General features: G+C 43.6%; 1 protein-coding gene across 2 annotated transcripts in view; it reads right to left on the reverse strand.

Moving 5' to 3' along the window:
- MEIS1 (Meis homeobox 1) overlaps window positions 1–22,028 on the reverse strand; it is a 108,318-nt gene that overhangs the window by 48,608 nt on the left and 37,682 nt on the right. For both annotated transcript variants that reach the window (XM_051783889.1, XM_051783890.1), the window contains exon 8: window positions 3,232–3,377. In XM_051783889.1, the coding sequence (XP_051639849.1) occupies window positions 3,232–3,377 (146 nt within the window). The remainder of the gene's footprint in view (window positions 1–3,231; window positions 3,378–22,028) is intronic.

The following is a 22,028-nucleotide window of genomic DNA, read 5'->3' on the forward strand; positions in this document are numbered from 1 at the left end:
GGAAATGAAGTCAGTACACAGAGGAAGACTTAATGCTCTTGGAGATGGAATAACTGCATAGAAGGAACTAAACCAACCTTTTGAAAGATTACATTCGTCCAACATTTATTTTAAGTCTTTCCAACCAGTAATCATTAGTATGACAGACACAGTAATTACTGTCTATTTTGTTTAATTCCATGCTGCTGATGTGCACTAATATTACAATTGCGAGGGGAAAAAACCAAAAAATTTGCTCCTGAAAAGGAGGGCTCCCAACTAACACCCCAATTAGGAAGCACCAGTGGTCAGGGGGATGCTGGATTTTGCACTTAACTGCTGCTCATTTCTTCCCTGCCATTTTTCAGGTGGCAAAGTGAAGGCAGGTAAAGCACAGGGGCCTGCCCTGACATATCCCCTGCCTGAATAGAACCACCTCCCTGTCTCTCCTCACCTCCCACTTTAGAGAGGACCTTGTGTTCACCCTACGAAAGACCAAATCCACCGATAAACAAATAGATGGATGGATAAATAAATAAATAAATGGTGTGGGATCTCTAGTTTCCTTGGAATGATCTCCCTCCTGCAGCAAGGAAACCAGCTGGGGATACCACCATACCACCGTGCAGGGTTTTAAGAGCAGACATGAAAGCCGAATGCCCTTATAAATGTCTCTCCCCCCCGCTACTCCTCAGCTTTGACTGGAGCCAGTATTTGGGCCTGGGGTTTTCCTGGTTTTTTTTGCAGAGAGGACAGCACCCCAAGCAGCCTGTAAACACTCTGCATTGCTCTAGCACTAGAAAGAGCCTACAGTGTTCTCCAGAAGTGTTTTAATTTGAGGAAACTGGCCAAGATCCCGCCTAGAGTCTGTCTCAAGGCCCTACCTGAAGAAGACTGGACTGGATAAACCAGTTCTGTTTTACTGAATTGATCAGAGAACTCTGGATCTACCATGCTGCCAGGAGAGGAGAAAGTTGCCCTGCAATAAAAACCACCTGCTTCACCTGGCTGGTGTGGATCTGCACAGGGAATGGTGGATTTTTAAAGCAAGCTTTAGCTCAGTGCTGCAAGGTAGAAAATGCAGCAGCTTCACTGCATAGGTTCTAGGGGGAATGGTTCTTCCTGTATTTGTGTCTTCCAGAAGAGATCATCTTACAAATGTTCAGACATCTCCCAGGAGCTGCAAGGAGCCCTTCACCAAGTTCTACAGGCACTCTCCTCTTCTGCACACTATTACCTCACAGGAGAAGAATGAAAAGGCACTGGAACCCTACAACTAACCCAGATGAAACAGTGAGGGGGTCCTGAGGCTGTGCATGAAACTAGCTGCAGGGTCAGGTCAAGCCCATGTAGTTAAATGCTCAACACAGGGTGGTTCCTGCCACAAGGGCTTTTTGGAGACACCCTGTAGCCTTCTGCCTTCCCAGGAATGGGCTTGGAAGAGGGTAGCTGGTCCAGGCTAAGAGCATGATGAAGACTGCTCGAGCAGTTTACCAGGATAGACCCTCACATTCCTGTGCTTGGGTCTGGGTGATGTTTTATTTACCAGCACAAACACAGCAACAGGACACTCTCAGGAAAAATATTTATGCTACTTAATTTGCAATTCCTCACTGGAAACTGCAGGGACTGACATGCAGCTCAGCATTTCCTGGTGTGCCTTGTCCCAGCTGCAGAGTTTCCAGGGCATCTCCTCAATCCAAAACCTAAACCAGCTGTGCCAGGCTGGTTGTTGCTGGCACAGCATCCCTGGACTGTTCAGAGGTGGATGTCCTTTACCTCACATCTACCTGCAGAGAGAAGCCAGGCATCAGCTCACCTTGGGTGAGGACCTCAAAATGGGGAGCTGCCAACACATAAAGGGACCTCAGCCTTTGGAAGTGATGGCACTGAACGCACCACGCAGGGATAAGGAGCAGGCAAAGCTGGGGTACGACGGACATGGAGTCTGCCAGGGAGAGAGATTAACTTGGAGATATCCGAGGCCCCCTCTGGCCTCAGAGGAGTAATGCTCCAACATGAGGGTTCATTCATAGCAACCCAGGACCGCACGGGACAGGATTCCCTGCCTGATCCCCGTGCTGACAAGAGTCATGGCAGGTGTCTGGTTTCTTGGCTCAGCTGGGGACGGAGGGGTGATGTGCATGAGAGCTTCCTCCACTTTACAGCTATACTCTTGGCAGAGCTCCCACCAGGGCTGGGCAAGCTGGCCAGCTTCTAGTTTCATCCCGACCCTAACTACAGGCAGAGGGGAGGAGAGTCAACCACTGGAATTAGAGGGAAGAGCCATTCTTCACTACTACCAGCAGACCCTCAGTACCTCTCTCCTGACCCTTATCCTCCTGGCATAGAAAGGCTGAGATAGAAAACCTGAGGCTGAAAGCTCATATCCCCACAGTGGATAAAAGCATAGTGACAGATCACAATTTGATGAAAAAGGAGAATGGCATTAGAAACACTTTTCTAAATGCTAACATTAGAAGGTGTGGTACACAATATAAAGCTTTGAAAGCAGCTCCAGCATCCAGCTTAACCCCACACACCTGTCCAGAGCTTTGATTTCAAATCCCAGGAATAAAAAAAACAAAAACATACAGTAGCTGTGGTAACAGAAATAGCTGCGCATCCCCCCACCACTTTCTAACATTAAATACGGGGGTAACTTACACTCTGGGAATGAGAATGTCTCAAAGAAAAAAATTACACTTTGCTATTAAACCAGATACATTCAGACCTTTCATCATGAAGCTTCTGATGATCTCTGACAAACATCTGAATATGGTCTTTGTTTGCTTTTGGCTTTGTTTTTTTTAATCTCCCCAATTGTTTTCCGCAGCTCTCCGGAGCACAGAACCAGGGGCCGAATGCTGCTCTGTGCTCCAGAGCAGCGATTCCCACATTAGCTGAGCGGAGCTGCAAAGCAGGACAGGTCTGCGGGGTTGTATTCATAGAAGCTTTAAGCAGAAATCACATTTCGCAGTGACGTCCCGTTAACAACTGCGTCTCAAACAAACAAACAAAAAATATCTAAAAACAGCACGCGCACACACACACACAAAACCCCAAACCATCAAAACATACACTCTGTGCTCTTCCCCTGGCATCTAGCAAATGAGGCAACAACAGCTCTGCCCGGAACAGTTCCTCAGCTGCCTGTCAGCAACATCATACGTATTTTTTGCTTTCTATGACTACTACAACTATGACATTATCCATGTTTTATTTTGCATATGTGATCTAGAGTTCACTTACTGTTAGATGCTGGAACAGCCATGCCCTCATGATATTTGTGGCTACTTTGGGAAAGATGCCACGCTTTTTATGTCGCTTTTTGTCCTTATCTGGATCATCATCATCACCTGTGCTGGGGGAAGCTACACTGTTGTCCAAGCCGTCACCTGTAAATATAGTGAATCAAATTTTGACTTATGCTACCTTTATATACTTCAGCCGAAGCCTGGCTTTGGGTATAAACTGCATGAATATTTAAATGAGGTATAAATTCTTTAACACCGTAATTCACCAGGGGTTGAGGGGATGGGGGAGGGAGGGAGAGACATGGGGAAAGGGAGGGTCTCAGAACTGTGTCGGCCCCATTCTGGTTTATCCTGAAGGACAGCGTGGCCATTTTTGCCATGGTAACCCAAAACAAAAAGTGCTTAAAAATTGTAAAAAACTTGCAAGTATCCAGCTTGCAAAGGTGGAAACGGTGGGTTTTCTTCACACTAGGTCACTTCCCAAAGATTCATCCCAATCAGCTACTTTGGCCGAGCTGACAATCAGGAAAGTGGTGTTCCGGGATGGGGATCATGACATGTGTGAAGTCGGGTGCCTGGTCCCGCTCTGGGATGTGAGAAGCAGGGTGAATGCAGCTCTCTTACTGCATCACAGTCTCTCCACAAATTTGGAAATAACCAGATGACTGGGGCATCACTTATACTAAGTCTTTTACAGATATCTGACGTCCCCTGACTCTTTGATGGGAGGTGGGCAGCTAACTGGCCTCCCCTCTTCCCAGCCCCAGCCAAAAGAAACTCATAAGCAAGCACCAATTTGACATACACCATTAGGAATTAACACCCTGCTTTGTTCCAGCGTGCCATATCCGTAATAGGTGTCTGCTCCTGTTAAACAATAACTGATCCAGAATGAATTTCCTTAATGCAGAGAAGGTCACAGACAGTTCTCAACACATTACCAACATGTCTAGGGGAGGATGTCACTGCATAGCAGCCACCTTGGGTCTGGGCTGATGGGTTAGTGACCAAAGGAAAACAAAAGTTGCAGTGCCTGGCCAGTTTGCACGCAATTTTTGTTTCAAACCCTGGACACAGCTCATAAACAAGCCCACAGAGCAAGTAAGTCTTTGCATTCACTGCATGTGGACTGAACGGTGTATCCTGGCTTCCAAGGACACTGTATTTGTAGCAACATGGAGTTGTGATGTTATTAGGTAAGTGTTTTTTACTTGGCAAGAATGATCAAGAAAGCCATCTGAATTGGGCTGAAAACAAACTATCTCCATTAGGGACAAAAATAAAATATGTTTTTAAAAAAAGGGATGCAGACTGTCAAAATTGTGATTTGTTAAACAGTTTTCAGCACCAAAAAAAAAAAGCTATTATTAGTTTTATATTTTTAGCATGTTACTGACCGTGGCAAATTTATAATTGTCCTTATGACTTGGCCCGTGTCTTTAATGAAATGGTAACCTTGGTTAGTTACAGAAACAAACAAAATTTTTATGAAGAAATTAGATAGCCGACAAATTCTTTGAAAGCCCAGTATGTAAAAAAGGGCTTTTATACAGAGAAGCAATTCACCATATAAAATAATAATTCATAAAAGAAACATGAGCAAAGGAAACAACTCAACAGCATTTAAAATTCCATGGGCTAATCCACTTTCTGTCTGCGAGAGGCAAACAAGGAAAAGAAAAGTATTACGCATTCATTGATTAAAAATGAAAAGCTTCTAACCTAATGACACTGCCTTTCACCACCTCCCTGCCATCGTCCACCCACCCTCTCCCCCCACCCCATTTTTTTAAAAATACACTCATTTCAAACCCCCTTCAGATTAATTTAGCAGGCATTGCCTCATGCCTGACGGGAGGAGGACTCATTGATAATTTATGGAAATATCTACTATAATCCAAGGGAGATGACTTTTTTTCCAGCTTTGTGCATCAATAGATAATCAAGGCCTTCAAGCAGCCTTAGCTTCCCATTACCTCGGGCAAGAGAATTCCTGAAAGCATGCCTCCAGGGCACCTGAATTATATCCTCCATTAGGGGAGGAAAAGCTTTCTGCATTCCACCTATAACACTCCCCAGAACCTTTCCTGTTTATTTCTGCTGTATGAAAGCAGAAGCATTAGGAACAGGATTTTTTAAGTGAAGACTTATGTAGATACAATGGAGAAACCTTTCAAGCGCGAGCCAGATCACCTCCTTCAATCCCGGGCAGTGACCTATCCCAAATAAAAGGTTTCTGTTACATCATTAGCTCAAGCCAAAAACAGCCTTGGCTTAATGCACAGTTTGTTCTTCCTACTGTTTTTAGGCAAATACTGCTACTTTACTCCCATCTGGGAGGGAAATTACACTGCTGGGCTGTAATCTAAGACAAGATTTTCATTGGAAGCAAATGCTTTCAATCCAGTGTAAATACTGGTGTATGTTCAGAAAAGCCTAAAACAATAAACCCTGGCCTCGACCGACACAAGTTAGAGAAAGTGAAAAGCAGGGAGAGAATAAGAAAGCGCCCAGCTATCCTTGGAGCAAATGCTTCGGTAGACTTCTGTAAATTGTTTAACCTCTTCCACTTTTTTTAAATGGAAAATTGATCCCGTAAAGACTGAAACCACAGAGAGAACTCTAAATGGTCAATTGTGGATTTTAGTATTTCCATCTACTTTGCAACTCGATACACTCACCTCTGTGAGGTCTCCAGAGATTCCCCCCGCCCTTTCTTTTTTTTTTTCCCCCCCCTCTTTTCCTCCTTTTAAAGATTACTAAACAAACTTGAAGCACCACTGACCAGCCACACGGTAGCAGCTACGAACTGCATTTGTAAAATGTCGGTGGCGACTCTGTTCCTGAAGTTGACTTCTCCTGCTGCCAAATGAAGGCGAACTGAAAAGGTGGAAATAATCATAGAAATGATGCTAGTCCATAAACAAGCTTACAGCCTCATTAGTATAGCGGGAGGCTCCGCTGGGTGATTTATGCTTGTTTTGCTGATGCCATGAGGAAATGCCATAGGGCAACTTTAGCCAGCTGCTAATGGTTTCTGACAGCTTCTTAGCAACTAGTGCAAGCAACGCCATGGCGTTTGCTAGTGACAGAAACTGAAAATGTCATATTATCTGCCCATGTGTCACGAAGTCCGTGTGGCAATTAACTAGTAGGCCAGTGACTGAGGGGCCACAGGCTCTTCAGAATGGCCCATGGCTATCTGGGGTCAAAGCGGGCGCACTGCTCGCCTTTACGCTGCACATATGCATGTGTGTATGCGCCGACCCCACCGCGCTCCCTCCGCCCCGCTCGCCGAGGAGTTTGGTCCATGCGGATCCTTTGTCCATGGAGAAACTCCATCCCGCTTTCTCTTTAGGCGTGGAGTGACATTATCAGAGGAATTGCAAGTAATCTGTCTTGATATGATGGTTGGAAATGGCACTTTAATTGGCAATACCTGATTCCCTGGTTTTGAGTGCTGGATCCGAAGGTGCTAGCTGTTTTTCTGCTCGCTCGCAAATTAGTCTAAAAGGATTTAAGATCACTGAAGCAGACTCGTTGCCTGTCAAATTGCTGGGAGCGCAGCAACTCTGCACAGCAACTAGACGCTGCTTAAAAAAAAAAAGAAACAACAGAAAACCCGGAGCCTGTAAGGAGCAGGAGGAGAGCCCGGGCTCCGCACGCCCGCTCCCTGGCGAGCAAGACCAGGCGCTATATGTCAAACTGTCAAACCTTTCAGCGTGGCCGTTTGCCCTTTCAAATAATATTTAAGAATTGTTTTTACACAATTTTTTATAGGCCATGGTCTAGTGAAAGAGGCCAACCAACAAAGAAAGGAATTTGTACTACAATTCGTCCGTGCACGATTCCTTGCCAGACCTGGGCCAGTCCCCATGGAGCGAGGCAGGTGACCTGTGGCAGCTCCCTGGCTGTTGGGGAGCTCCGATTTCAAACGCCCTCGACTCCGGCGTCCCAGAGTTGCCTATTTAAGCACACCCAGGCATTTAGGCCTTGCTATCTTGTTCCTTTCAAGAAAGGATAAAGCAGCATTTATCGTATTCAGCCCTGCTGAATGGGTCAGGCTGGCCGTGCCAGCAGGGGCTCTTCTCACTGCGTCCCCCTCTCCGCTGTCATTGCCTCTTACGACTTCCCTTCCCCTCCCACTCCCCCAAAAATCAGAGGCAGAAGCAGCAAAGGGCAACCAAGTTTACAGCAGCCCCTCGAGTGGGTAATACTCTCTTTGTCCTGGGTGATGTGTTATGAACCTTTGTTGGCAAAATAGGTGCTTCTGGAGAGCAACTTGGCACAGGCACTCGCCTTCGGCAGCCATGGCTGTGGAAGGAGTTTGCTGGTGATTCAAAGCCTCCTCCCTCGCTCTCACACCAAACCCAAATTAAATGTCATCCCCCTGCGACACTGGAAAGACACACAGTGTGACACAGATGGGCAACTTTCAGCCACTCCAGCTCCAAAATACGCCTCAGACCTCAACCATAGGAAATGCCCAGATATGACATAAATATTCCCAATCCCAAATCATGGAGGTTTCAAAAAGGCTGAAAATTCAGACATCCTAAAAATCCCAACCCTTTGCTCGACTACAAAATCCATGCCTTTGCATGTAACTCTTTTAACTAAGGTCCTTATATAATTTTAAGTGACCAGAAATCTCAGTAGCAAAGTGCCAAATACAGCTTTACTACAAGTACCTTCACCAGACTCAACAGGTTATTTCTCCCTGGACGCAGCCCTGTCCCGGTATCAAATCTGCATTTGGAGGAAAAGTATTTTTTATATCAAAGAAAACCAGATTATTCTAAAAAGTCTGCTTCCCACACCTCTGCCAAGAGATGTGAGAGAGGTTTTTGGAGTCCACTGCTCAATTTGCTGAGAGGGGGTAAGAGGAGGGCACTAGACCTTTGCTTAGGTCTACCAAACAATAAGATGAACAACACCTTCCAGCTTTTGCAGTCCAGCTCTAGATAGGCATCTAAATCCACTGCTTTAAGGAGTTCACTGAAGGGAAAGATGTGCACTCAAAGCCCTAGGAAAGGCCTGGAGCAACTTTTAAGTGGACTGACTAAATCAGAGTCCTCTAGAAGCTCCCTATGTTGAACTTATTTGTATGCATTCAAATCTCTCCTGTTAAAAGCAGCTTCTGCATCCTAGAAATACTTCACAGTTTGCATTTACTTTTGCATTTCATGAGCTAATATAAATTAAATATGCACCTTGTTTGGACAAAAACTATTGACTTCTGCCACAACTAGACTTGCAATGCATTTGATGTTAGGAACTGAAACACTAAACATGTATGATTTCTTTTTAATTCTACCATAAATTTTTTTACAAGCATTTAGATACAAATTCCTCAAATTCCTGCTTCTGCTAGTATGAGAAATTCTAAATTATCTAAGCCAAATATTTAACTGTTCACTCTCCAGCCACAGGTCTGTTGTTTCCTTTCTCTTTTAACTACTCCCAGAACCAAAGTCTCTTTAGTAACCTTTCCAGGTAGCTGGAAAGGAAGATTATTAGTAACTTTAAGCAGCATAATGTATTAGAGAAATTTTAAGTGGTAAAATAACGTTCCTTAACCTTTCTTCAGTGTAGTATACCAATTTAGAGTAATGACTATAATTTCCACAGATTTACCTATGTTATCTTTTACAGAAACAAAACTCCAGTTTGCTGGATACCCACACAATCCACCATGACGACTTTTTGCAAAGCAAAGCCAGGCTTACATGTGAAATTTTCCTATAAGGTACAAAATTATGAATTCTCAAAAAGCAGGTCTAGGGATACAATAAGCTTTTCTGTAAAGCAATTGAGAGGGAATCTGCTACAAACCACAGTTCACAGGAAATAGAACAAGGATCGTCACTTCAGACCACCAGCACTGAATGGACTTGGGCAATCAAAGAAGAATGTGGAAAATTTTTTTATATGTATATTTTTTTTAAAATTTGTTTCTGACACAACCATCTCCAGCTTGGCACAGGAATGTGGTGAGCCGAAGTCACACCCAAATGACTCTGACGTGAGTCAGGGCAGCTACTATTCATGTCCACAAGTACAGAAGGACGAGTTCACTACTCAGAAATGATCATTCCTGCTCAGAGCAAGGTGGGGAAGGAGGCAAGCTGAGCAGCACAAGGGCTGAGTGCTCAGGTATGCCATGAGAGAACTGGAAGGCACCAGCACAGTCTGGGGTGCATGCCCAGCTGCTAAACCAAGCTGCACCTATTCAGTCAGGAGAAACAGAAGTCTAGACATTAAAAGGCTCTTAAGTTTAGAAGATTTCCCCAAACCACATTATTTTAAAATTCAAACATGCATGCATGTATATATTGCATATGTAACATTAACCCACTGACTGCTCTCAACCTGCCAGTGCCCAAGCAAGGTACACAAGTTGAGAATGGGACTCCCACCAGGAAGGTACTTCAGAAAGCATAAAGTAACTGTGTAATTTCCTTATCAGTAAAAAACATTTTCTGTTGTTTTGGATCCATGGTTAGTCAGACGTGATAGAAGCACCCACTCCTGGAGTCCCTGAGGTCAATGGCAATCACCTCAGCACACTGAATGGCCTACAGAACAGCCCCAAAAATGACTTACAACTATGCTGTAAGTCTGCTTGTGAATTTGAAATGTGGTGTTGATGAGGGATCATTTTTTTTTCATATTCCTTAAGGAGAAGGCCTTCTCAAATATACTTAATAAAAAGTTAATGAGGAACAACAAGGATGAAAATGAGCATTAGCAAGGAACAAATACCATGTGTCTGGGTTTGCACACATCTCCTAAGGAGATGCAGTACATGTTTCATGTAAGGATTCAGACCATGACATAAACTGTAGGAGGTTGTCAGTCACAGATAGTATCCATATTTACAAGATACTAAAGGACACAGTTGCAAAAATGTCCTACAAAAATATTCACAGATAGAGTAACATGGACAAGCATAAATTACACTCTGGCATTTGACAAACTTTCAAAGTTTTTTCTTGAATCATTGTACTTTGTTCCTCAGAGACAGGAGCACCTTTCTCTAGTAACTTGACCCTCCTTTTTGACTTGAATTCCCTTCAGGCAAGCAAAGAACAAATTAGCTGTCTATGCACAGAGTAAAAACAGCATTGAAAAATAGTGGGGAGAAAACCCACAAATTTTAGTCATTTTCATTTCTTTGGCAGCTTTTTACAGCTGAAGTGAAGGAAACCTCTTCCCCTGCACAAAGTAGTACTTTTAATGGGTTCAGAAAACTCCGCTACTATGGGTCAGTTGTGAGGCATTTCTGGAGCTGTGCATCTACACACAGAATGAAACACGGAAAAGAAAGCAATTCATTGTATGGGAAGCAAACAACTTTCTGCTGCCAACATCAAAAGTTTACTTTGAGCAGTTGGAAGCAAATACCCTACAGAAAAGTATCTGGTTTAAACAGAAAAACATCCTGCTTTAACCAAGAAAGGTAAAAAGCTTAAACAGTTGAGTTTTTTTTTCCCTACCCTAAAAGCCACCATGACGAACCTACCACTTCTTGGGAAAAATTCTTTTTCAGTCATCCTCTCATTTTGTTCAAATACAGGTCTTTGTTATGAAACCTATTATCTTCAATCTCATCAGGAGTGCTGGACCTACCAGCTAAAGGTCTCACCAGTTGCATTCTCCATGAAAAGCCCATGGCATACGACTGAGACTTACTCCCTTGTAAAGCAGGAGCACTGGAAGCAGCAGGAGCACAGGACTGCTCTGCCATGGGGGAAACATGCCCAACTAATACCCCAAACGGCCACAAGGTCAACTTCTGTAAATCTCTATAGCTCCTTAACAACAGGCTCTATCTTTGTGTTTATCCAGCTTCTAAGACACTTGACTCTTGGACTGATCACAAGCAGCTATAAGAGGCTCAAAGCAAAGATCAGAGGCATATTACGTATAAACTAAGGGACGCATTATCTGTAGAAATAGTTTATTATGTGCAGCATTTAAGAAGGCTTCCTTCCCTAAACACAGCTAAATTGCCCTGGGCCCCACCTACACGCCTGCTCCAGAGGAGAAGATGACGCAGATTTCAAGTTTTACCACAGAAAACATGTGCCAGATCCTTGACACTGTCCAAACCATTCAAAATTAGGTTTCTTCTATTGAAAAAAGTTTTAAAAAAACATAATTGTTGGGCAAGACAAACCAAAATACTTGGGATTGTTGAACTTAACTAAAGCATTTTTTGGGGAGGGGGGCAATTCAAGAGCAGTCAGTGCTGGCCCAAGCTCCAGTGTGCACTGCAGGAATTATAGTTCAGACATTGCTTGCCCCAAATCCTCTTTTGCACAGCTGGATCCCCAGTGTCACAGGAGTCATATAACCATAATGAATGGGAGAGACTTAGTCTAGCTGCAGCTCAAGCAAGTCAGGATTCATGACCTACCAAACCCACATGAGAGATTTCCAATTGGAACTAGCCATGTGGTTTGTGTCAAGTGGAAAAGTTCTTGTGGCTATGCAAACCCATTCACCCATTTTAAAGTAGCATCAAACCCAAGAAATTTTTATTTTCCCTGTCCCCAGTCTATCAGTTACATCTGACAATAAAAACCAAGACAGAATTGAAAGAAAACTAACATTGAACTTCACTACGGCTGCATCACATATTCTATTTCCCCACATACACCTGTCACTTTGCAACTGCAAAAGGCAGAACTAAAAGGGATAAGAATAAAATGCCCCCATCTCATCTACCTTTCCCCTTTTGACAGTAACAACATCTCCACCGCCATTGCTGAACACCACCCATCATCACATATGAACACAGCAAGAGTTGGACCCAAAACACTTATGCTTCTCTTTACTAAGCAAATATGAGAAACATTTGCAGTCACAAACTGAATGGATGGCATTTGGACTGCCCCATGAATTTCTGCCCCTCATCCTGCCCTGGTGCTGTCTGGGTTGCTCAGAAGCAGCCTGCTTCCCCCCATCCAAAGACAAACCCTTATGTTACCATGCATGTAATCAACTCAGGAAAAAACCCCTGAATTACAACATATGCATCCCCCTGTCAGACCTTTCAAGGGAAGGGCATAGAAAAAAATTAATGTTTTTCTTGTGCTCTCCCCACAGTTCCTTCCTGCCCAGCACCCTAAATCCACTGCTCTTGTTCCTCCAGCAAAAGCTAGTCACTCTGGACTGTTTGTAACAGCAGTGGGAGGTTTCTCCTTAGGAAGGAGGACCAGAAGCCAAAAGGAGTAAATTTGACAGAGCCAAGCTCACACAAAATTTTCTTCCACTTGACTGTCCCTCTCCCAACACAAAAGGCAAATCTGGTCTGATGAGGCGGCACTTAAGAAAGACCACAATAGGAAAAAACAAGCAGGCACGCTGCTGCCACTCACACAGCTCCTCCTTCCGCCCACACAGCTCCTGCTGCCCTCTGCTCTGCCCAGATTCCCTGGCTTTACAGGCTGAGTGGGATCAGGCCATGACCACTGTGGTGGTGACAAGGCCACTAACTCTTCTTCTGCTACAAATACTCTCCCTCCAAAAGAGGAACCAGCTTTCTCACTTCTGCTGATATCCTTTGGGTATGGGGAGGTGGGGTGGCACTGAGGGGCAGGTTGGGGTACAATCCCTGCACACCTGGTGGGAACCCAGTGCCTACAGCAGAGCCTGAAAACTCTAACAGAGATTGAAGAGCCCTTTGGAGAAATAACAGCAACGGGGAGGGGGCCTTGACCCTCCTCCTTGTGGTCCAGCACTGGCCACCAGGCTCAGCACCAAAGATGAGATCCCTGACTAAGGGCACGCAGGCAGTGACAGTCCTTCCAGACACTTCAGTCCTACTCAGTTAGCACATCCCCTTCAGCTCCAGCTTAATGTATTCATGCCACTGCTATGTTTTGGTTTCCTACAACTTTCTATCACAGCTTCTGGTGTTTTGATGTTTGATTAACAGTGCAGTTACAGTTTAGGGTGTGGGGTTTTTTCCAAATTAAAACAAACAAATCGAAATGCAAATCATCCAGGAACAAACAGATGTCAGAATCCAAAACAGGCAATGGAGGTGAAAGAAAAGTCAGATCAATGCTGGACACTTAAAACTTCCCCTGAATATCACCCACAGGTGCATGTGTGCCTTATTTTTACCTCTTTAATCTTCCATCGCTACATATTCCTAGATATCGCCTACCTAGAATTACTTCAAATAGGCAAAATGATGGGAGGAAAGGGACAAACTTCAAAATTTGATTATTATTTATCTCACTTCATCTAGTGGCACCAAAGTTCCAACTGCAAGAGGGATGAAGGATTGGAAGGAGTTAACTCAGCCATTTCCAGCTCATCTCTCTTTAACTCCATTCCTTCACAATATGAGTGTTTAACCAAAATCTCACAGAAACCTCAAAGCACAGTTGGGTCACAGCAAAAAGCCATCCAGTGTCTTAAGAAAAAAACAAAATGCATACATCCTTCAAAAATCAAGCCAAAATTATTTCTGTTGTTTCTTTTTCAATTCACAGCATTTGCCATTATCTCTAAGAGCAACAGCAGTAGAAATGTGTAGAAAGCAAAAACTGACTGCTTTCAGTAATTTGATGTTCTTTAAATGACATGAATGAGTAACCAAGGAAGCTAAAGAAAACCTCAGGTTCTGGCAGACTGAAACCACAGACATCAGCTTCCCCGTGGCAGGTATAGACTACGTGGAAGAATAACCTTGCTTTTCTGACGAAACAACCTCATCCTTGTTGAATGGGCTGAGGACCTTGCCTCACCCTTTCCACTCACTGCTAATGGAAGAGGACTCTACCCTGGCCAGCTCACCACTCAGTGTCTCCTCCTGAGGCAGCCTCCAAGTGCCTACCAAATCACCAGCTTCACCTTCAAAACTGCCAAATATCCTGTTGTTCAGATGGCACCCTTTCATTTGAGGTTAACAAAGAATATATTTCTGCTGTGTACCCCATCTTTTTCACCTCAGCTTTCAAGATGTGCTTCTTAACTGATGTTCAAAGACACACCACACACACAGACAATGCTGCAGCAGGTCAAACACCAGCAATGTCCCCGTGCCCTTCCTGTGCCTGGAAATATCAGGGAAGGCTGTACAGGCATTGGTTGCCACATAAAGGAAAAGACAGACTTTTCTAAGCATCCTGTAAATGCCGGGGAAAGAGAAGAATGGAAGGGAAGTGAAAGAGCAACCTGGAAAGGAGAACGGAAAAGCAGGAGACCTTGGCTCAAAGGAGAGAGTTGACCACAGTCTTAGCCCTGCCTTCATCTATAGAAAATGTTTGCTCTTATTAATCTTGGAAAAAATGTGGTGCATGAGCTAAGTCAGCCCCTGGGCAGATTTAACTTGGGTGACCTGAACTTACTCTGCAGATCACCATAGGTCTCTCTGACCTTGGCAGTGACACAAGGATCATATTTTCTCATGGTTGAATTACTCTGGAATAATTCTGCCAATGTATTAGGCATAAATAGCCTTTTATTTCGGACTGGGCAATTACATTCTCTATTTCTGCCTCTCACCTTCCCAAACAAAATCTATTTATTGGGATAAGGAAAACCCCACCCTTCATTAAGGTCTGGGTACACATCTTGAAGGCCAGACAGAAGCTTGGCTGCTTCATGCTCATGGCAATGTGTTTTCAGACATTACCTTCAGCAAGATGCATTTTGGAGTTAATTGGTCATATTTGTTGTTTATGATTGAAGTGGTCAGCCTGCACATCTGCAGATGAATATGCAAATGCCTTCAGACACAAAGGAGGAGGTATATACAGGTCGACAGTGGGAATGTTCAGCTTCAATCACCAAAACAGAAACCACAATCCTCAATATATATCTACAAGCAAGTGAAGAGCAGCTCCACAAAAATCAGCCAAGTTGCACTGAGATAAGCAAAAAAAACCCCCCAAAATCCACATCTCGGCCTTGCGGAAATTTGACCAGTTTGGAAGGAACAGGTAAACAGTGTGTTCTTGGACAACAGTCAGCACAGTTTGGATGATGCAGACCTTTCCGTTCAAGAGTTGCTCTGGTTTTTGCATCTGGTCACTTGAGGTCACACCACAGAGCTCTGAGGCTCTGCAGAAGCTCTGCAGGCTTCCTCCCCATGACGGAGGTGGCTAAAGTGGCTCTTAAAATCAGTTGTTATTCTGATGCCACCTGAGTCTTAATTGCTGAAGAAATGGGGACTAAAACCACAGAAAGGGCTTTCTGGCACTGGCTAAGGAAGTATCAATTTTTGAGGTCACAAAAACATCCCTTAAAAATATGAATCAGAGCGGTTCTTTCATGCTGCAACTTGATAAAGTCAGGCAAAATGTTAGCAGACTATTTTGATGAAGGTCAGGACAGTTTTGTAATACATATATTAGAGACACGCTCAGATGTGCATAAAAAAAGAAAGAAAATACTTGCAAACCTGTACTCAAATTATCCTGAGACAATCAAATAAATCCTCGTAAATACTAGTTCCCGTTTCCACTCTGAATGAGTCTCTTCTAATAAACTCATTTCATGTTGAGCAAACACAATTTTCCAACTGTTTGTGAACTCCTTGCTTCCTCCATGCACAACTTTTGCTGTACAGTTGATCTCTTAGAACCTGCAGGCAAGCGTCTCCATGTTGAGGCAGAAAAGCAAGTCTCTAGTCACAGACCTGCACTCTTTCCCGTCACAATTCTGAAGCAACATTCATTGATGCCAAAAGAGGTGATTCTCTTGAGACTGGAAAAGGCTTTCACAAATACCTGTCAATTTTCTGAACAGTCACCAATGCCAGCCTCTGAACCATTGCTAATCGTGCTGCTGGTTTCTATGCAAAGCAACTCTGAGTTTTGTCATTTTAACTGCCCGACCAGCTGCACCTGCAATTTGTGGCTGAGGCAGATGAGAAGGGAAAGACAGAGGTTTTCATCTATAATCATGGGGTGAATCTCAAAGTTCAGTTAAAAAGCATTCTTATCTATACCTAACAGTTTTTATGGAAAAGACTTTGACATAAGCACCATATTTGCAATTAATATGATCTCAGCAGTGACCTGAACAAGGGAATATTGACTTGGAGAGGGCAACTGCCTGTAGGACCATGTGGAAGCTATCCCTCATGCTAACCCTTCACCAGCACAGAAGACTTCCTGCATATTTAAGGTTGCACATGAACCTCATGCAAGAGCATGGAAGAAGAGGCTGAAGACAGCAGGTGCTGTACACGTCCACTGAAAGATGACACGAGTTGTAAATAAGGAGGTTAAAGTCTCAAAGCACTCAACAAACATGCTGGAAAGCCCAACTTTCCAAGGCACTGAAGGGATCTGTGCTGGTTACGACTCCTGCAGGGCAAGCAGAACAGCTCACGAGAAAGCCTCCGCCGGAACATCCCTGGAAACACCTCACTCAGCTCCCTTCCCTGGGTTTACCCTGGAGAGCCATCCCTCAAGATCCTAGATAAGGCACCCTGACAAGGTGCTGAATGAAAGCCCACACTGCTGCTGCCAGTAACCCGCCCTCCCTCCGTGCCTGCAAACCTCCAGCACCATCCCTAGGCTTTGTACTCACAGCCTACCAAGGAAGCAAGCCCTGAATTTCAAGTTTCTGGGGCACAAGGGGGTCACAGCACACAATCCAGAGATACTTTTCAGGACAGCATCCAAAGTGGACTTCAAAATGGAAATAAGAGTTCAATATTCTGCATAAAAATTATTAACCAGTCACCCCTCTACCTCATCTGCTAGTGAGGATTCCTACAAATATAATGAAAAAAAATGAAGTGGACAAATGAACCTTTTTGAATGCGCATTAGTACACTTCAATGAGCCAATGCACATCTTGTTAGTTTGGAGTAGAAATAGGTTTAACTCTGGTTTTATACTTAGAAGAAGATAAGGACGGTGGGTGGAGAGAAGTCCCGAGTGCTGCAGTGCCAGCTGCCAAAAGACCTCATGCCCAAACAGTTCAACAAAACTAAGTATGGCCATTCCTACCACCTCAACTCAGCAACAGGTTTTGTTTCAAGGCTTCTCTCATGGAGCTTTTCATCTCATGGAAGACCTCAAAGCTGTTTAGTTGGAAGTTGAGCAAAGCAGTGCTACCAAGTTTCACAAGCTCCATCCATCAGATGTCATGTGAAAACCCTCGACCAAAACCTCGTAAGCACTACTGAAGCAAACAACATCCTGATGGTAGGGAACGCTGGAAACCTGGCTTCTTGGCAGCTATGCAAGGGAATACAGACAGTGCCTGCCCTGAATAATGTTTTTTAAAATATCATATACATATGTCTTTTTCTATAAATGCCAATATTTTTGAACACTTATTACCCATATGGGTCTGCAAATACAACAAGTGTCATGAGACGCTCAGGAGCTGCAGAGGACACAGCCTCACCTGCACATACAATGCCCAGGCCCACTCCTTTTATCTTCACCAGTACAAACCACTTTATTCTGCTTCTCAACGCAGAGCAAACATTTCCTTTCTAAAGGAATGGCAAGTTTTAGAACAGATTCATCCCTACTCTAAGCATTTAAGTCAGACTGCCCAGCTAAGCGTCTGAGCGAGGCCATTAGTCCTCCCCAAGTCCCTTCACAGTCAATGGAGAGAAAAAGAAACTCTCTGGAGGGAAATTCAGGATTGAGAAGACTACAAGAATATGAACACTATTAGCTTTGAATACTGCACAGAACAGTAAAAACTTACAAGCAGTGAGGCTACTGCAAGGAAACTATGGTTTATGAAGGCTGAATATGCCCATCTCTGTTTCTAAACAAGATCTGGACTTCAGGACTCTTTCTAAAATTACTCAGAATGGAAAGGCTGAATTTAGCTCCCATCCATCACCTTATCACAAGGATACAACCTCACGCTTCCTGCCACTGAGAATCTGGGAAAATGCAAAATTCTACTTCTTATCACCAAATCATAATTAATTTCTTCTTCCTATTTTGCCTTACTTGAGGAAAAGAAGAAAAAAAAAAGAAAAAAAGAAAAGCCTTCCTTGATAGATAGCTAAATTTATGTCTTACCAAACTGAATGTAAATGCAAGAAACAGGAAGCTTTTACTTGGAAACTGGAATTTCAAGCACTCAGTGGCAAACAATGAAGCAGAGAGATAAAGATGCAATGGCAATGGTGGGGGACAGACCTGCCAAGCTTCCTGCCCACGCTGACTCAAGAGCATGTGTCCTACCATGATATGGACCGGCCACACCGCTTGCTTTTATTTTGGTCATTGGTATTTGTTCCTGTGAAAACCCCTATAAAAACAAGTCAGAAGACCAGACAATAGTAGACTCGCCATCTCTTATAGCCAGATCTTTTACTTAACACTTTAGCAAAAGATGTAATCAGCAGATCTTTGTCCATTTATACAATTCTCTCTGCTGCAATGAGGATTGTATTACACTCTCCAGCACCCATCAGATCAGAGCATCCAGTCTTCCCCATCACTTCAAGAGATTGATCTGATATTTGAAAGCACATTTGCTATTATCTACTTCAGCCCTTTGGAATGACATTACACAGATACGGGGGGCAGGCAAATATTGCCGCTCTTTTATTATTCCTGACGTTCCCTTGCTTGTAATATCTGAGAAGTTCCCAGGTCAATGGGATTACTTTATCTTCCTCCCCCTGTCCTTTATCTCCTCCCTCACCCCACAGGTATCCATGTCCAAATGGGACACTTCAGTGGGGGGTTTGCTTGACCCAGGTCACTCGAAGGTCAAGCTTTTCACCACTTGCTAATGCAAAGATTCCCCCAAGCCCTACTAACCCCGGGGGGTCCAGGGCACCCCCTCCCCATGCACCCCTCTCCTGGCTACGGGGCCAGATGGAGAAGGCAAATGCTCCTCAGTGAAGTTACAGAAGCAAAATCCTCCCCATATGGAAAGTGGAATATGTTTTGAGTTTTTAAATAAACAAAGCAAAAGGAGAAGCTCCTGAAAAAATCAGCTCAGCAGAGACTTTATTCCTGTACTAAACTTGAAGGATGGGAGGATTAACTAGTTAGGAGCAACTCAGACTATATTTTTGCCTACCAGAACAAAGATCAATTTTTATTTAGATTGATTTTAAGATTTACATGCGAGAAATGGATAAAATTGGATCAAATATATACTAAAACAAATTGTTGACTCCCATGAAAGCCAATAAAACCAAAACAAATTTCACAGATCTCATCTACCAGCATTTGAGATTTGCTTTATTTCATTATTCTGTATATATTTACGGAGCAGAAATTTGCTTAACTCTTTTCCACTTTTCTTTCAGTGAAACAATAAGACTCTCTGCAGAATATTTTCGACTTGAATATTATCACCAGGATAGCATATGGCAAACTAGCAGCAGGCAGTTTATCTTCATCCTCTTTGTAAGCTAAAATTAGCACAATGCTTTTGCAACAGCATACGATGTATTCAGACCAGTACGATATACCTAATACAACTTCAGATCCATCCCTGGCTAACCTCCAATATTCAAGTAAGTTGACTGCTAATTTTAACAGAGTATTAATGTGTTTAGTATCAAGTTGGCATTTATCAACTTGAGAGGCATTTTTAAGTTTAATACTGTCATTTCACCTACACCAACTGCAACTGTAAATAAAATTTGTATATTGGTAACACATGGAATTTCAATTCCTCTGTACAAAGCAATTCTAGTTTATATTAAAACATTAGGTATGGAAAGCCAGGCTGTAACATTTCATAATATGCATACTCTGCTTTTCAGACAAACATGTTCCTCCTGCAGACTGTTAGCTGGTTACTTTATTGGGATTAAATTCAACCAAGTCACCAACATTATTTGGATTAAATTAAAGCAAGTCACCAACTCTACGTTTCCTGATGAGGTGGCTCTGCCAGCCCTCTCTGCTTACCAGTCTGCTGTTCAGCTTAGTAAATCATGGCCACCTCAGGGGTTTTTTAGCTGGATTAAATATGTGGTGAGACACTAACATTAGCACCGCTTCCTAATTTGTTTCTTGTAGCTGCAACACCAAGGAACTTAGCACAATGCTCCTTGTAAAGGAAATTTGAAAGGTTCTAAAAAAGCCCTATGCTTCATATGGGTGGTTGCTTTACCACCTTTCTTGCCAGGTTCACAGAATAAAAATGTGTAATAGTGGGAAGCACTCACATCCAAGCACATATAGGAACAAATACACACACAAACTATAAATATTTATACACTGACATTCAAAGATTTGGTGGCTCAGCCTGCTCACCAACTGACAGAACAGCCCTCAGCTTTCCTACAGCCCGTCACAGAACTACAACAACACAAAACTACACCAAGTCTGTCCAATAGTTATATTGAATTAACGTCACCACTATTTTTGCTTTTACACAGCTGACCTCATGCAGAATTTTTGTGGGTTAGTCCAGACAGGTATCAGAAAAAGAAAACAGGCAGAATCCTGCGCAAAAGCCTCTCCTGGGGCATCCTCACTGCCACAGGCAGGATGAGGGGACAGGAGAGGATAAATAGATGCTTTACTATATGGGAAAGGGAGGAGGAGTACAGCATGAACACATTTCAATTCCACTTTGTTGTCTCCTTTCCCCCCTGCTGCAATTTGCCTGCATCTTATCCCCTGCTCTTTAGCAAGAGGCTGCTACACTGATGTTACAGCGCCCTGAAACTTTAACTCCATTTTAAATGATGACACTTCATTTTGAGCCGTTCAGTTAAGGCTGACCCCATTCCCTCTTTCCCCTGCTTTAGGAAGGCAGTTGATGCAGAAGCACATGTGCTATAATCCAGGGGCCCAAGTAGGAGCTCCACAGTGGGGTTTCTCCCTCAGTGCTGTGCCAGGAAGTGAGAAAGGGAGAAGATCCTCTTGGCACAGCAATAAGACCAACAAAAGATTCTCCATCCTACAAGCCTTGCTTCCATGACCTTCACTCGCCAACCAGAGAGAGCTAAGATATGCCTTCTTCGGGGTCCACTGGGACGCTACAGACTCCAGAATATATTTAGCATGCATCCATGTGACACTGCTATTCAGAGCACTGGGGGAAGATTTTAAGAATCAGTTAGGTTACTTCCACCACCATTAGCTCTTTTCCAAGGACATAAGTGGTGTCTCCGAGCAGGTCTTCTCCTGCCCTTCTGCAAAAGATGAACTCACAACCTTGAGACAATACACAGCATCCAGGTTGCAAGGGCTGTCTCTCCTGAGGAACAGAACCAGTCACAGGAAAACAAGGGCCAAGGGACAAGTATTTAAAAAGTCTATTCTGCCTGCATTATTTACTTATATGCTCTTTCTTCTTTCCCACACTTCCACATTACACTTCTGCAAAGGGCAACCACAAAAAACTGACTGCAAACTGTGCTTGATTTTAAACACTCAAGAGGAAGAAAATAAAATATATTAACAAATACTTACAATTGAGTAATATTTATAATATATAAATAAATTATATGTATAATCCATGGCCATTAGATGCCAGAGGTACCGCCCAGCAATGAGGAAGTTCCCAAGCTGCAGAGGGAGACAGGGTGGCAGAGGGCCCTGGGGTGTTAGTGCCTGCCCTGATGTGACACTGCTCCCACTGCACATCACTGGCCCATCCACGCTCTTCCACATCTTTTCCCACATTCCAGACCTAACCAGCAAAGGTTCAAGCATGTCAAACCAAAGGCTACACGGAGGAGGTAACACGGCGAAAGAGCCAAGCCGGAACAGTGCCGGAACCAAGAGCACCCTCCTTCAAAGACCTGCCAGAGCAATGTCAAACATTTGCTTAGTCACAGCCCTAGAATCCCACATCAGCTCAGGC

The sequence above is a fragment of the Manacus candei genome, unplaced genomic scaffold (assembly GCF_025592945.1).
Source record: "Manacus candei isolate 608988 ecotype Guabito, Panama unplaced genomic scaffold, ASM2559294v1 h1tg000017l, whole genome shotgun sequence".
NCBI classification, from domain to species: Eukaryota; Metazoa; Chordata; class Aves; order Passeriformes; family Pipridae; genus Manacus; species Manacus candei.